At 38.6% G+C, this 17,499-nt stretch overlaps 1 protein-coding gene and 1 non-coding gene across 2 annotated transcripts; both read left to right on the top strand.

Annotated features, from left to right (window-relative positions):
• The first annotated feature begins 623 nt into the window (after positions 1–623).
• On the top strand, positions 624–11,644 carry LOC112985292 (uncharacterized). The gene is made up of 3 exons (XR_010387634.1): positions 624–717; positions 10,700–10,830; positions 11,476–11,644. It is a non-coding gene; the product is annotated as an uncharacterized LOC112985292 (transcript).
• Positions 11,645–11,723: 79 nt separating this feature from the next.
• Positions 11,724–14,650, top strand: CCDC126 (coiled-coil domain containing 126). Its single transcript, XM_064505460.1, has 2 exons — positions 11,724–11,880; positions 14,469–14,650. Exons 1-2 carry the CDS (start codon positions 11,724–11,726, stop codon positions 14,648–14,650), a joined length of 339 nt encoding a protein of 112 aa, XP_064361530.1.
• The last annotated feature ends 2,849 nt before the right edge of the window (positions 14,651–17,499 follow it).

Below are 17,499 nucleotides of genomic sequence, written 5' to 3'. Positions count from 1 at the left end.
GACTGTGGACAATGGCAACCTCTCCGTGCATCAGACCAGAGAGATGACACTCATTGTGAGAGCACTGTCAAAATTCTCTTAAGCCATTAGAGGGCACAATTTATACCTTTCCTATTTTTGATGGATGCCTCATAACTTCTGGAAGCAACTTTTACCTACAGGCATCAACGGGGGCATACAGCCACAACCGTGTAAGTTTTCCACCTTCCCACGGGGTTTCCCTTTTGCGCCAGGCGCTGAACGCTTTCCGGCAGAAGAATTAGCAGGCTCGCGACTACTTGCGATGTTCCCGGCGGCCGGTCCTCGCAGGGGCAGCCCCGCTCCCCACAGAGGCGCCCGCCGGCGTCCCGCAGCTCTGCGTGGGCCTCGGCCAGCGTTATTTACACTGCTTTACTTGCTTACTCGGCAGCTTCACTTACTCACGTCCCCTTTTCCGCTCGTCCTGTCCCCGCCGTGCTTTCCCTCACGGGGGAAGGCGCCCCCTCCCCAATCGCCGCCCCCTCCCCAACCGCCGCGCCTCGCCTCGGCGGCCATTGCGGCGAGGCGGGAAGCGGCCGGCGCGCGGGCGACCGCGCATGCGCCGGGGGCAGGGCGGGGGGAGCGATTAAGGCAGCCCTGTCAGCTGGGCCGGGGGGCGGGGCGTCGCGAGGCGGGCGGAAGCGGAGCGTGTGGCGCTGGCTGGGCCGGGCGGGGCGCGGGTGCGGGCCGGCAGCGAAGGTAGAGCGGCCTTCTGTTGGGGGTAGGGAGGCGAGGCAGCGCGCCGCGGCGAGGGGCCGCCGCCGCCGCCATCATGAGAGGCGGGGGAGGGGGTCTCGCCCCGCGCCCGGGGCGGCGGGCGGGGAGGGAGCCCGTGTTGGGGGGCCGAGCGGTGGCCCTGGGGGCGGGGGGAGGCGGCCGAGGAGGGTGGGGTGACCGGCTGCCCTGGGCGCCCGCGGGCCGGGATGGGGGCTGCTGCCCGCGCGCCGCGGCGGCGCAGCCCTGCCGGCGGCCGCGGGCCCGGTGCCGGCGCTGTGCTGCGCTCGCCGCCGCGCCTTGGTGCGCCCGCGGGCTGCACGGCTGCTGCAGGGCGTGATGCAGCGTCCTCGGTGGCCGAGAAGCGGTGTTCGTATCTGTGGCGAACGGGTGAATACGTGCGTGTTACCAAATTCTCTTCTTGCGGCCAGTTCCGTGAAGATCGCCTTAGGCTTGTAATGTCCTTAGCCGCAGTGCTGGCGGGGTTCTTCGCCTTTAACGTGTTCTTAGGCACCCTGGCGCACGGCAGGCAGGCAGGCGGGCGCGTGCTGTTGCTTTTGTTCGGGTAGGTGCAAGTACTGTTTTCAGATAATGCCTGTTGATCTTCAAACTGATCTGTTTTGAAACACCGAGGGATGTGTTAAAATATGTCCATCTATTACAACCTAAGCAAAGCTAGAGCTTGCTCAGGACTTCCTAAAATACTTTGCGGTTCCCCTTGTCATTTGCAACGGCCTTTCTGTCATAAACTGTGACTGCAGTGACTCTGCAAGATTGATGGTTTTATTGTACTGTAAGGACCTAACTTTCAAAGGGGCTAAGTACACTTAGCATGGTGTCGTGGAACTGGGAAAGAAGAAAAAGAGTGCGTTTAATCCATACTCAAGCAAATGCAGGATCATTAATAATGGTAGATTAAATGGCACTAACAACTTTTAATAGAAACCAATGGGCAAAACAGTTGTTTAATGTTAAGAGATTATATAATATATAAGACTTCCTAACAGCCAGGATTGTGAAATAATACTTCCATCTTAAAATATGATTTAATTGCTTTTATATGTAATTGCTGATGATATTTTAAGTACATTTTTTTACCTTACATGAAATTTATTTCTATAAGTATTTATAAATGTACTGGCATGTCTCTTCTGTATTTCTGTAGCCCAGTTAATCATTCATTAGTACTAAACTGCTTGTTCAGTTTCCTTATCTAACATGATGGTATCTTGCAAATTCTCTTTTATGTATCTCATTATCTAAAAAATACTGACAGCTAGAACTGAATGTGATCTCCGGGTTTGTGTGCCACAAAGCAGTTCAGAGAGGAATTTTTGTTCTGTCATATGACGTGATATAGAATCTCTTTACTGCAGTTTAAAACAGTTTAGCAATGGATTTATTCTTCTTAGTGAGTGGATGAATTATGGAGAGGGGAGGGGTGACAGTTTTTCACTTTGCAAGGTGAGCTGTATAGGAATCGTGACTTTTTTTTAATGAAACCTTCAGAATATGAACACAACATAATAGCTAAGCATGTATGTGATTTGCTCTAACTCATCACGATTCAGTGTTTATTGTAGAGCAAGTGTCATGAATTGCTGTTTCACTGCTCATAAGAATATCAAAGAAAGGAGGCAAGGGGAAGATAAAAACAATATACTGTAAGTAGCATCTTGTTCTAACGTCACAAGTGGAGGGATTGTAGTTGTAGATCAAACATGGAAGATTTTTGCTACCTTTTCTCCCATTTTGATGGCTGGAGATACCCGTGTGTATAAAGCCTGAATTATTCTGGCCTCTTTTTGTCATTTTATATGTTACAATATATAATTATTTAATAATTCATTTCAGCTACTTGACAGTTTTAAGCAATTATGCTGGAATTCCTTTGGTCTAGTAAATCGGTCTTTTCCCTAAAGCTTTACAGGCATTAATAAAGCTACTTTCAATTCTTTTAGCTTTTGTATTCTCTTCTGTTAGAGATGCCTCTTGGCTTCTTGCTAGTTGAAGGAGGTATTGGTATTAGCTAATCACATGCTGTTTAGCTTCAGGGTTGGAGATCATTTAACTGCTAAAAGCAAAATATTTCCCCTGGAGATCATGATCACTTCTCATAGCTTCTCCAAGAATAGTTAAGGACACTAGTTCTTGAATCTTGCCCAAACTATAACTAGGATAAATGCATGCTGTCAGCTTAAATTATCATCTGGGTAGTCAGTATATCTGAAGACAAGTAAGTGTTGAAAATAGCTGTTAGGTTGTTTGCAGTAGTTATTAAAAATCTGTTGTACAACTCAATCATTTAAAGGAACGTGTGTTGTCCTGGTGCAAGTTTACTGCTAAAATGTACTTGAGCTGGTATTTGTTATTTGACAAACTTTTTCAGCTATGTTTGAAATCTTGTACTGTAAGGTGGCCTGGGGAACACTCCTCAACTGAGTGTTATTAATAGCCTTCTAAATCTTCTTGTAGCATTGTAAACTTTACAAACACATTATTTTCTTTACCATTTGCCTATGTAACTTAAAAGAGGGGGCTTTGTAAGTGTAAAACAGGGTCTAGACAATACTAAATTCAAGAGGGCTTAAAATATATTCCACTGGGGTAGGGAGGGCGAGTTTAATTTGTCTGGTTACATTACAAGGAACCCGCAGAATTCAAACTGAGTATGGATGTGTGCAAAACTTGTCCACCGAAGGCACGTTTCAGTGGTAAAGTTTCTATGCCCTTTTTTGTTACTGTTCTATGGAATTCGTACTTGTGTGGATGTGCCACAGTGTGTACGTGTACAACTGGTTCTACAGAGGCAGTCTCTCCATTGTGGCAGTGACTTTGCTAGTTCATTTTTTTTCTCCTTTAGTTCTCTTTAAAATGTTCACTGAAAATGCCTCCCTTCTCAGTAGCCTACATTCATGATCCTACAAGTACGGCTCTCTGCACAACTAGCTAAATTTAGCTAAACCTCATGGCCTCAGAAGGAAGCTTTGGGTTCCTGTGTGATTGGGAAGGTGAGGTGCAAACATAGCTGTGAAATTTCGTAGCAGAACAGGGGTACTTGTTAGGACTTTGCAAGGGAATATTTGTCATAGCCCAGTATTAAACTGCAACAAAAGAATTGTGGCAATCCTGCAAGGACATAAGAGGCTAAGAAGGTACCTGATGCTGTGTCATAACTATGGTTCTGATGAGCAAGGGTCTTACTATAATCATCTGAAAGACAGTGATAAAGCATATGGAGAAAAGTGTGCCAGACAGAAGGAAGACGGTTTTTCTGAAGAAGCTGATACGGAGATGTGGGAACATTTTGAGGCCCAGATGGACCTAGTGGGAGGAGGGGAACTTCAGCAAGTATAATATACTGTCCTCATTGATATATGCTTTCTTTAATTTTCTTCACAACCCTTGCCAAGTCATTTTCCCTCTCAAAATCTTGGCTGGCCGCCCACAGGCAAGGAACAAAGAATTTCTCTTTTTAAGTAGTTGCTTTATTTTAAAAGCATGCACTGACAGTAGTAGGCAAAATAAAGAAAAAAATACCAGGATACTTTAGGGAACCAAAAAGCATTTCCAAATGCGTTCTTAAGCAGAATCCTTAGACTTAATGCAAAGTAAAAAGAGTTGTTGGCAGAGAAAATGATAAATAAAAGCAACACAAATAGGTTTCCATGTGTTTAACCAATATTACTGAAATTTTGAAATACAAAAGACAATCTAGTGTTCAGTACTCAGATGATTTTACAGCAGAGCCATTGTAAACTTGTGGGTTTTCAAGTCCAAAGCAATACTTTTTGCTTTCAGCTCAAAGTCCATCTTCAAAACAAATTGTCCGTGTGCTGCTCTGAGAGAATCACAGAAGTTGAAACTGTTGGTGGGTTATAGCAGCTAGTCAGCAATGACAATACCTGTCTGCTTCAAGAGCTATGACTTACGTTGGCCCAGACACCCTTTTGCTGCACTGAGAAATGGGGAATGGTAGGAGCATGTACTGAGACTTCACAAATTTTGTAGGGAGAATAAGAGGCATACTTAACATGCTGAGAGTTGATCTTGTCAGAAGACAACTCAGTCATGGTTTCAGTCTTCTAAGGACATACATTGCTGTTAGTTGTTTGGCTCTTAGTAGAATATTCTGCTCTTTCACAGCGCTATGTGGTTGTTTGTGTGAACCTGATTAATGAACTTGGGAACCAAAGGGTGGTGTTGGTCTACAAAAGTCACCATTGCCTATGTACCAGTACAGGAAAATGGTTTTACTGGCATCTTTTCAGGAACTCACTTGTTTTTAAAAATATGAGAACTGTGCTCCTTGCCTGGACACCAGTTTTAAATGTGAATGAAACACGCAAAATGACTTGTTAAAGGAAGTGTGTGTATGTATATGAAGAGAGAATTGAAAGGGAGGGAATTTGAGCATATGTCTTTTTTTATTATCCCACCACAGTTGAATTAAATGAAATAAAAGTAATTTCTCCATCTGTTATTTTCTATGTATTGCCAGGAACCATTGTCCTGTATAACAGGATATATTTAATTTCTCTGGGTGCCTGGTTGTCAGCTGCACCCCATGCAGATTTTTCTACTACCAAACTGATAGACATCTAAGATCGCAAACTACCAGCATGTGAGCACTGCCAGAGCAGCTTTAATTTTTGGTGTTCCTGCTCTGGAAAAATCTCAGTATGTAGCTCCTGGAATCTGTGCTTCAGGGTGCTTATTTCATAATCCCAATGGTTAATTGGTCCATGAATACATTAAACAATTGTTCTGTGTTCTATTTCTTTTTTTTTTTTTCCTAGTCAGTCATTCTTTAGACTTCTAATTTTCACTGCTGCACACTGAGTGCTCTAATAGGTTTACAGATACGAAAGAGCTAGTCTCAGGATGGTCTGAGAACTCTTGGTCCTCAGAATGGTCAGTGCAATGTCTGTCAGTTGAGTGACCATGCAGCAAAATGTTGGAAAAGCAGAAAACAAAAGAGGATTTTGTAGGTCACAGAGGAAAATGGGGGGAAAAAATCTGCAAAGATGTGAAAAAAGAAAAGTAATAGAATAGAGATGATAAAACTGTGAAAATATCTCCCAGTGTTTTGTAACGCACTGCAACTTTTTTTTCCTGATGCATAATATTTTGGATATTGTGATGAAGTATCAAACAGCACCATTTGTTGTTTACTAATACAGGCCCTCACTGTGCTGAAAGATGTTTGATGCCAGAAATTTAATAGAAATTTCTAGTAAAGATGTAATTTTAATATGCTAATTTTAGATCTTTAATGGCTTCATACACTTGTTGCGCTTCCACTGAGATTGTAATAAATTCTAATTTTGTACTGCACAAATATTTTATAGTAATTACTAATGTCAGCTTCTATTTGCACTGTCCTAACTTCTGTCTGCTATCTGCTTTTTTTTCCAAGATTTTTTCCCCCCTTTGTCTTTATGACTTTAGGTGCATGCAGCCTTCTATGATTATATCTGGCATCTCTTTTTTTGTTATGTCTGTCATTGTAAATCGTTCTTTCTGTTTATACAGTTAATAATGATAACTATTCACAAAGCCAGGCTTTCTTTTGAATTCACTGTGTCAGACTGTTGTTGATCATAATTTGGCAGTGAGGAACAGATTAGTATTATGCTAGTAAGTAATATGTTGAGTAAAATTCCTGTTTATGAAGGTTTCTTTCTTAATATATTAGTTCTTTAAAGACCTAAATCTTTGTATAGGTCTCTAGGGTATTACTGAGGCACCACTGCCTCAACATTTGGCATTATATCTTTCAAAATATGTAAGTGAAAAGGTGACTTTATTGGACTGTATGCTAATGCTACTATTTTCAATGCATTATTTTGGTCTTATCCTTAAAATCTTTTGTAACCTTGAGTGTAATGGGATAAATACAGCTCTCAGGCTTCTGAATGCAGCTCTCAGATTTCCGTTTCCTCTGTTCTTTCATCCTTTCTGGCTCTGTTTTGTAGCCAACTTTTGTTATGCTTTTGCTAAAGTTGTTTACTGCCAGAAATACATGATGCAGAATTAAGGTTGCCTGCTGCTTTCTTGTAGCTGGTCATCTTCATCCATACTGTCCTTTTTTTCAAAACTAGAAGATACACATCACACAGTTTTAAGCACAGTTTTAATTTGTACCCTCCTGATGCTTGTAACCACTTGTAGCAGTTCAGGAAGGGTGGGTTCCTCTTGTGCAAACCAGAAAATGCTGATGAAAATGTACTGGTCTTTAGGGACCAGAGATGAGGAACCTGCCACTGCCTTATATGCCCTCCAAGTACTCTTCACTGCAGTATTCAGCTGTGTTAACGAGTTGACTGACTAGCAGAACGGACAGTGGAATAAGGTACATTGTAAGCTTTTAAGTATTTGAATATGCCTTGTTTTCATCATACCCTTAGGTTGTTTCCAAAGGTGTGTAACGCTTTTCTTTGCCTTGGGAATTGTTGAGTGTTTGGTGTTGTACATGAACATGGTCTCTGGTGTTTACTGGGAAGAAGTAAAGTGGAATCTGAAGAAATCTTTGCAACAAGGTTGAAATACAATGTTTTGCAAGGATAGGGTGATTTCCATGGAGTACGGACAGTATTCAAACCTAGGTCTGGTGTTGCTGGTTAGGTAAGTAGCATAAGAGAGACTAAAACTTTGCTTTAGTATGGAACATATGTTGCATTGTCTGTTGTTCTTTTCTTTGGTCTCTGTTCCTTTTGTGTCATGCACTCATGAATGCAATTTATATGTGATTTTCGTGTTGGAATACAGCTCAGAGGATAGTGTTATGATAGTATTTTGGGGAAGATAAGTGCGTTAGTTCATTGTGTACATTGTCAGATGGGTGTTATTGTTTGTCCTCATACCACTGGACAGTGTTAGCTCTGCATTTGGCAGGTCTCTTAGGCTGTAGTTCAGCAGCAGCAACAATGGAGAGCACCAAACTTGCTTGTGAAAGGCAAATCCAAGCCTCAGATCCTTTTTTCTGGAATTGTCTGTAGTTGAAGATACGTTTGAAAGATTCTCACTTCTTCCTGAGTTCGGCGGTTGCCATTTTGCCTGAATAGTCTGCTCAGTTTTCCTATGTTCCCTCCTCAGATTTTTGTATTCTATCTTGGCTGTATTCCTCCATCTTCGTGGTCTTCTCCCTTCTGTCTCAATAGGGGTGTTAAGAATGTCAAAAATGCATAGCTATATGTCATGTCCATTTTTCCTTTGCTCCCCTGCATTGCTTTGAGTTTTCCTTTCACATAAAGCACTTCCACTGAGGTTGGGAGAGTGGTAAGCCTGCAGTTCCTACCTGGGCTGAGCTAGTGAAGAAGACAGTCTCAGCTTTCTTTTCCACCTACTCAGGGAATGGCAGGTAAGGAGGAACTGAGAGGATGAGAGAAAAGAAAGATCACAGGAGACTGTTAGATCCTTCTTCCAAGTATGCCGTTATCTCATGGGATACTACCTGTGAATTATTGAAAACAAAGTTCCATTCTGCAGATAAGTTTTGTTTAAACTAGTAGTATTCGTGTAGAGAAGTGCTGACCCTTCAGGGCAACAAGAGGTAAAAGTTTACCCAATCCATCCATTTTATTTATTGTGCTATTTTCTTCCTAATATGCACATCTGCTCCTCCAATACCCTTTTTTTCTCCTACTTGAAAATCACTCTAGTATAAACTTGCTTTTCTTTTGTCATTCTGCCCTATGTAAACTTGGAAGGGTCTTGCAGACAGGAGTGTGCTGTGGGATACTAGGAGAAGTGCATGTATCGGGAAGAAAGAGGAGGAGACCAGATCTCCACAACTTTGATATTACTCTGGAATTCAATAAAAAGCCTTTGCAGCATTGGAGAAGTGGCACAGGTGCAAACCGTTCCATTCATTTTAGTACATCTTTCTCTTCATTCCTCTGTCCAGTGTCAGTGTTTGGGTGTTATGCCATATGCCCAGAAGACTAAATCCTTTCTTTCCACCAGTCTCGGTAGTCGGCGTGTGCACTGTGAATCCAATACACATGGCAAAGACCCAGTCTGTTATTCCTACTGCTCCTTGGCAGGAGTTTACTCAATCTGTTCATCTTGGCTAGGACTCTGCTGGCTCGTGGTTTCATTTATAGTGTGACAGCAGTGTTATTCCCATTCCAAAGCTCTGTAGTGATATTGTCCGCTAAACTGTTTCAGAATGAGACTTGCATGGAGATCTGTGGAGGGCTGAACGTCACTACAGCAACTGCAAAGAGGACCTGTGTTATTTTCAAACCCCAACAGGCGTTGAAATATTTGTGTGTATAAAACATAGACCTTTGAGGAGGGAGGTTTGAAACTTGTAGTTTTTCCTCTTTGAGAGATACTGTTTGCTTGTCTGAGCCATCATGTGAATACCCTATTTCTGGACCTAATCTATAACTATTTTTTATCATATTTGACACCGTTCAGGAATTATGTAGATGCATAATGACATAGGTGTAGTTTATGCTTCGAACCTGAGTGCAGAGCCATGGATTTGGCAAAGACCTAGGGAAAAGAAGTCTTGGTTAGCTCATGTTTAGGGAGGAAACCTTTAACCACACAGTTCCAAATATTCACAGCTGATACTACAGAGCATCAAGTTTTTATGGTTGTTTCTTTATTTTATATGTTTAAGAGAATTTTTTTCTCATAAAAACAGTTTTTTGGGGGACAAATACATTCTCTGAATGAAATAACAACCCACTGAAGTTATGGTGGGATATTAAGTTTATTGCACTTGGGCTATTTGTTCATGTGCATAGTCACATCCCCCACTTACAGTAAAGTAGCATATTCCTCATTCAGTGGCTTGTACTTGCCACTTCCTTTTACTGTAGAGTATACTAATGTAAGATTTTGTGTCCTAGCAGTTCCTACAGGGCATTTTACATGCAGTAGCTTGTTACTTTACAGCAACTTTGGTGTCCGAGTTCTAAACCCAAGCCCCTGGTTTGGGATTACCGTTGGGTTTGGGTACCATTTGGGTTTACCATTTTCAGAAGTTTGGATATGCATGTTTTTAAAGCACTTTGAAAATTTGCCACATGAATCGGTCACTTTGGCCTGCCTGTTCAAAGTTTTGTCCAAAGAGTGAAGGTGGAGAGTGAGCAACAAGCACAACTGAGAGCGCTGGTGACACTTGTGTTTGCGGTAGGCTGAAGTATATCAGTGTAAGAAAAGTTAAGCTGGCCAAGTGAGGCAATAAAGAACATTGTTGAGATCTAGTTAAGTTTAGATCTGTGGTTAGCACAATGAGAAATAGGATAAGTTTAGAATATTTAGATCATATCAATTAAATACGAACACCTGCGTGCCACTGTGGAAATCCCAGTGGGGAACTCTGATAAATGTGTAGTGGCAGTACAAAAAGCACTCATGTCTGATTAAAGGTGGGAAAGAATTGAGACTAACATGGAAAACTTGCTATTATATAAAATAAGTAGCTGTATCCAGACTACTGTGTGAAACAATAGTAACTTTCTCACGAAAAAGTACTGAATAATTGGAAAAGTTTCAGAGGTGGCTGAAAAGTGAGAAACATGAAGTAGTAATACACATGTAAAGAAGTTTAAACCCCCTCATTTGATGAAAGATGAATAAAAGAAGGTATGTATATAATACATACGTGTTTATCTGTATGTGATGAATCTGGAATATCTGCTCTCACTGTCTTATGACACAAGAAAAGGGAGACATTTTACTGATTTTTTTTCCAAATTAAAAAAAAAAAGTTTATGTTGAAATCAATTCTTGAACATTCAGATGTATGCCTTTATAATAAAACAGAACCTGATTGTATTTTTTCCCCCTAACACTTGTTTAAAGTTAGGTTTAAAAATGTATTTCAGTTTTAAAAATGTGTGGCTTGAAGTGCTCAACTTCAGGCACTTCCACCTGAAAATTTTAATTGTGTTAGTCCTGCAGTCCCATGTTTTTCATGTTTGAATGCATTTTTCTTTAAATACAGAGCTCTCTGAAGATGTCTGGCTCATTGCTTCAAACTCTCTGGACATTTACTTTTTAACTGCTGAAGCTTTTCTAGCATTTGCTGCCTTTCTGAAGCCTTGACTTATTGAAGGATCAAAATTGGCTCCTATGGTAAGAGTTTTCTTTTTTTTTTTTAAGTACTGGCAAAATGCTAAAATTGTGTACAACTTAATTTTTGTTTTATTTCTTTATTGAATAGCAAAACACCAAAAAGAAAAATTTCTTAATGCTATGCAAAAGCAGAACAGGATGATGCCCAAGATTAATCTAAGAAACTCTCTTCTGCATTTTATTGTTTCTACTTGCCCTGTGCTTCTAAGTGAAGAATAAAAATCAAGTGAATGATTTCACAAAATCTTTTTTTTGTGCAGATGTAGCTGTATAACTCTTTAAAATGTTCTGTATAAATTGAAAAAAAATTATAGATAAGTTTTACATGTCCTTTTTTCTAAATGTTGCATTTTGTTTTAAATGTGTTTGACTTTAATGTGAGTTCCAATTACAGTATTTAAAACACTTCAGGTGATTAGTAGAAGTGTACGTTTTGATTTTTTTGAGAATTAAAAAATGGTAAAAATAAGAAGAGGAAACCTTGTAACAACAGGCAAGATATAAAGATGAGTCTGCTTCTAAGATATAGATGCACAGCTGTTTTATAGATTGTGCAGTAGTATTACATTTGGAAACTGATGTTTGTCCTTGATCTCAACAAATGTAGCAGTTTTGAATAATCGAGTAATATTTTACAAATTTCAGGAATCAAGACCAACTAAAACATGGAAAAGATGTATTCAAGATGATCCAGCCAGAGGATTTTTCACTTTATAGAAGTCGTCTTTTTGTTTAATATGTAACGTAATTTGACTAAGTCAATTTCAGTTTCTTTTCTTGAGATAAAGACACACGTGTGGCCTTCATCAGAAATGTTTTTAACATTTTCAAGAAAAAGCATGTCCCAGAAACTGAGTTTATTTTTACTAGTTTTTGGAATCATTTGGGGTTTGATGTTGCTACGCTACACTTTTCAGTATCCCAGACGCCAAAGCAGCAGTGAGTTGCGTGAACAGATATTAGACCTAAGTAAAAGATATGTCAAAGCACTTGCAGAAGAAAATAAAAATTTAATGAATGGTGGCAGTGGAGCTTCTATGGCAGGATATGGTAAGAGGAAAAAACATGCTAGTTCAAATATTTTTTTCCCATCAAAACTGTAAAATTATAATATAGAGTTTGTTTTTTTTTTTTACTTTTTCCTTCTTCTATGTAATATATACTACTCTTTGAGAGCAAAAACTCCAGGATTAACTGATTTGATTTTGGCTTATTGACTGAAGCTGAAATTTAAGATGCGGTGCAATGTAACACTTGAGAGCACAAGACTTTTGTTTTCCAGGGATTTTTTTAGATATGTCTGAATATATGACTACTTTTATTCTCAGCATTAACAGTAAAATTGTGGCTTTTCTGAACCTTAAATGAATGAGGAATAAATATATGCGTGATATGGGAACCAAGTTTTAAATTAAATCACTTCAGCATTCCAGGTGCTTATTGTTCCTCATTGCTAACTTACTGCCTTTTTTTTTTTAAAAAAAAAAAAAAAGCTTTCTTTTCTGTAAGTAGTAACAAAATAAATAGTGGAAGGCAACATAATGGTTGCCTTTGCAGTCTTGAGAGAGGCAATTATGAATTTAGCAGGATCTCCCCTTGCTTTAAAGTAGCAAGTAGAGAATAAGGTCGCTTGTCTCTTGAGCTTTAATACTTGCAGCTTTGTATCTCTTTTCAATTTACCTGTTAGTTTGATGAATGTGTGTCCAGTATTCATGGGTAATTTATTGCTAGAGCCTGTGCCTGTTTTCTGAAATACGGAGAATATATTTTTGAGACTACAGTTTTGAGTTGTATTTAGCAAAACCATGAAAATGTCTTGTCTTAGTAATTTTAACCCTCCAGCTTCAAGCTCTCATAGCTTCTCTTGAGGGAAGCCTACTATGAATTCGTAGTTAATCTCCTAGGAATTAGGTTTGAAGAAAATACCTGTGTTCTGTCATAAATAAAAATATATGTATCTGTAAAAATAAGGGTAATATAAGGCTTAAAAAGAAATTATGAAAAAGATATAAATTGTGGTTTTATATTTGAAGATTTGTATTAATGTACTTTAATGCTTCTCAAGGAATCTTTATAAGCTAGTCCTCTACTAGTAGTAAGATGCCCTTCGTAGGTGCCCTTGTAAGAGGACTAACAGCAAAAATGTGTCTGAACTCTTTGTTGCTGCTCAGGAATCAGGAGGCAAGTCTATGCTGACAAGATGAGCAGGAAGCAACCCAGGAGGCTGGGAGAAGGAGGGCAGTACTAAGTGTCAAAAAATTCTGTCATTTGTTTATTTTTAAATTATTATTATTATTTGAAGTCCTCAGTGATTTCCTTCCTGGATTACTTTCCCAGAAATTACATTAAAAATCTTATGTACTGCAGTTTTATATTGCTGTATTTAAATCTGGCAGAGAGATTTGCCATCTAAGCTTTTGTTTGAAGTATAACAAAAAATGTAATAGTCAACTCTTGATCTACATGCTGATCATCAGATTTGCAAATTAAGTAGGCAGTGCCCTCCCTCAAAACTGTTGAGCACAGAATAGTACTACAGAGCACGTGACCCACAGTACATGTCATTTTGTCCTTTACAGCAGCCCTGCTCTGTTTTCTGTTGCTCCTGCTCCAGGTGTAAAGCTATTATTTTTCAAAGGTGATTATACTGAACAAGAGGTAGTTATTTTTAGAGAGAGGGAGAGACTGAATAACTTGATGTTTTTTTTTTTTTTTTATAGAGACTGACAGATTTTTTTTTTTTGTATTACTAATGTTTTCTTCACTTTCATACCTGTGTATTTTTCCTACCCCATTTTTCTAGAAAATTCAGAGCAGATTGTAGTGTGTGTGTGTGTCGGGGGGAAACCTTAACAACTTGTAAAACCAGATAAGTTTCTTCATTTCTTCCAAATTTCAGAAGACAGTGGTATGAATGTTGACAGCAGTGTAGTTAGCTTTCGTTGAAGGTTCTATTAATGGTATTGTTTTTGTGTTCCAGAAAATGGCTTTACAACACTCAAGCTCCTTTTCTGTCTCTTTGTTAGTAAATACATGGGGATTTTCTTACTTTCCTTTTTTTTTGTTTTTCAGATCAATTTAGGCTAAACATATGCAAATTTTAAACTCAGAAAAAAGAATAACATTTTTTTCCTGCTTTGTGCCTTCCATTGATACAACACTTTGTCACAACAATTTTTCTGTAGGATAAGTCCTCTAGTTATTTAGACGGAAGTGATTAAGAACTACCTTTTCTATATTGGAAAGTGTTTTAAATATTTTCTAGTAGTGTCCAGGGCTAAAACATGCCATAGCTGGGTATTCTAGTGTTGCTGTCTGGATGAAATTTGAAATATTGCCTTTGAATAGTCACCAGTTCCCTGGTGTAACTAGTGGTTATGTTCTTACATTCTAATATTTAATTGGCTCAGTTCACAGTTTACTATTATGGTGGTATCTTCCCTGTCTAAAATAACAAATAAATGGTATTAAAAAATTTGAGAATCTGTTTTATTCTATACATATATGCTAATCTGTATTCTTTCCCGTAGCGTATAGTAAGAAGGACAGCAAATGTTTAGATGTAAATATGTCAAAATAGCAGTTCTTTTCCACACATAGTAATAGGATCATTTTTTTGTTGTTGTTGTTATCTTCAGCTGATCTTAAGAGAACAATTGCTGTTCTTCTGGATGACATCTTACAACGCCTGGTGAAATTGGAAAGCAAAGTTGATTACATTGTTGTGAATGGCTCAGCAGCAAATACCACCAATGGAACTAGCAATCAAGTGCCACTGTCTTCAAATAAACGTGTAAATGCAGCAGGCAACATTAGATAGCAAATAGGGCCATGTTGTGCTGCTGCAGCTATGATAGGTCCTATTTAAGACAAGCTTTTTATCTGTGGCTAGGGCAAAGCAATAGTTGGCTCTAAAAGATATGTACACTGTTCTGTTATAGAATGTGCTGGATATTTGTAGGCCTAGCTCATGTGCATAAGGTTCTCAAAGCATTACTTCATTGCCTTTGAGCAGTTCTTCTAAAGTGATCTTTGTTGTCTTTAAAGATATTTTGATATCATGATTTAGTGTAGTATACCATGGGATGCTAACAATAAATGGAAAGCATTGGGAAATGTATAGGTAGGTTTCTAAATATATTTATTTAACTATAAATATAACATATCTTTTGGATAGGTGGGCAGTATTGTAGCTTATTCATTTTTTGTGATCTGCTTTAAACAGAGGTAACTAAGGAAAATGTATTGTTAAACTGATGTTAGAAAATGTGTATACTTACAGTATTTTGTTACTCATTTATTTACTGAAATGATATTAAATTGAAGATAACATTGGGGGTAATATTTTAAAATTGTGACCCAAAGAATGTCTTTATTTGCACTATCTGTCAGAACAGCTAGAGAGAATTTACTGTATATTTAAGAAAATCAATTATAATAGGGAAAAGTCTTAGGTAGTAACACTGTCCAAGTATATCCTTGGGTCAGAATTAGGGCAGTTAGATTATCAAAAGCAAAACATAATCTGTGATATCTTATATGATTATTTCTTACAAAGATATTTAAGTGTATGTATTTTGTAATTGCAGATAAAAGTTATTTAAGTGATGAAATCAGTTTTGAATATGTGAATACTGTTTATTTTTGTTCGTTACTGTTTCTTTTTAACTTTTTAGTACCTTGCAATTTGTGATGAATATAGCACACCATCTCCCTGAACTGCTTTTTTGATCAGGAGGGAGAGCAATGAGTTAAAATGAAGGAAACAAAGTATCTCTGGATTTAACAGAGATGAAAGTGTCTTTACTGAAAGTGTCTTATCATGGAATATTTGAGCGCAAAGGTAATATTTGCCTTATATCTAAGTTAGCCTTACAGCAAAAAGAACTGCAGAGAGTATGCACTGTATTTCAAAATGTTATTCAAGCTATATGAAAGTGTCACTGAGTCTGTGGGTGGTTTTTTTTTTTTTTTTTTTTTTTAATGTACTGCATCATTAGAGAGAAGGGAGGGTATATTCAGGCACTTCTGCCAAAAATATGCTGGTTATTAGATTTTTTTCTGTGGGTTATATTTGGAGTGTTCTAATCCTATACTAAGAAAACAAAAACAAAACAGTAAAACCAGAGGTGCTGGATGATGTAGCATCCAAAGTTTTCTGGGTTTCTTTTTCCTTGCTTATATTCCAATATAAAGGAAAATACACTTACAGCCTTAGTTAGTGTCCAGCTGATTTTTCTGCTGTCATACTGTGCGTAAACATGTACTTCTTGGCAGAAAGAGAAAAATAAATTTTTAATTGGATTTGTGAAGGCTCTTGTTGCTTTTTTTTTTTTTTAAATAGTCTTGTCATTCTTACTGTGTGTGTTCTAGATGTTTTAGGATTTGAAAACTGTATGTCTCTGAACTTAAGAACACCTTAGGTTTAGTAGTACTCTATCTGGTTTGTTCAACCTGCTCAGTCAATGAGTTCTCTTGCTCTTCAGCTTCTAATGTCTCTGCACTTTCCTCTGGTTAGAGGTGGGGATAACAGGGGGAAGAAAAAATAAAATAAAATAAAATGACTATTTTTGATCTTTAATGGGGAAGACAACTAAGAGTGAAGAAGACAGGCGCATAACTTCTATTGAATCTGCAAGCCTGCAATTGACAATGTGAAGGTAGGTTTTTATATCCATCTATCTATGCTGAGTGCTTATTAATTTCTACCAAGTAAAACCTTGGTAGGTTGTGTGCCTTTGTGCTATCAACATTAATCTGAGTAGATTTTGCATGTGCATACAAGGTGAGTTTTCTTTTTCTTGTAAGGGTAAGTGAACTCTAAAACAGAATTATTGAGGATTGTTAAACAAGCATAAGAAAAGTTGCCAGGTGAGTATTTGTCACTATTGCACACACAGATTGTTTTATGGAAGGATTTTGGAGACTGATAGGTATATACTGACTTATATGCAGTTATGTACTTCTTATTTAGTAGTTCATGGTTCCATTAGCAAACGGTTGCTTTTCTCTTAGGTTTTAGTATAACAGTGGCTCATTGGAATTAGATCATACTTGACAGATATTTAAGGAGACTGATAGCCTATGACACAAATGTTCCATTGGCAAATACAGTTGAAGCTACTGTTTATCAAGAAGCATATTAAAAATATTCTACTGTCGGCCTAAATCTAACCTGGTGAAACCAATAGTATTAGAGATTGATAGAGCAATATGTCAATGTCTGTGATATTAGTCTTTCCTCTTTCTTATGGCCAGTCTCATTCTATGCTGTATGGCCATGCCGTGCCTCTGACTGTGCTCTCCCTTCACTGTCTGTGTGGGGCAGTACTACTGCCATGATTTCTGTGCTCCAGCAGTGCAGAGGGTAGAAGCTGATCTTCCTCCTGTTTGCTGAGCTGATAACACTTTTCGGCAAACTTAGCAGCAGAACTAAGTTTCAAGCAAGTGTGCACTAAGGGGGAGACAAGGGCAAGGGCCTTGCCCTGACCACAGGGCTCAATACAGCTCTTGAATTCTAAAACCAAATAAGCAGGCAAACAAGTCTCTCTTAGGGGACATGGTCTTGGTTCTCTAGTTTTTTTGTTGCTTTCCTCGTATAAAGAAGCTATTTCTGAATCTCAACATACTAACTTTCATGAAACTAAGATGTAAACATTGTTCCACAGT

Source organism: Dromaius novaehollandiae, chromosome 2, assembly GCF_036370855.1.
Source record: "Dromaius novaehollandiae isolate bDroNov1 chromosome 2, bDroNov1.hap1, whole genome shotgun sequence".
Lineage (NCBI taxonomy): Eukaryota > Metazoa > Chordata > Aves > Casuariiformes > Dromaiidae > Dromaius > Dromaius novaehollandiae.
The sequence above is the reverse complement of the archived record's forward strand: the minus strand, read 5'-3'. Positions and strand labels throughout refer to the sequence as shown.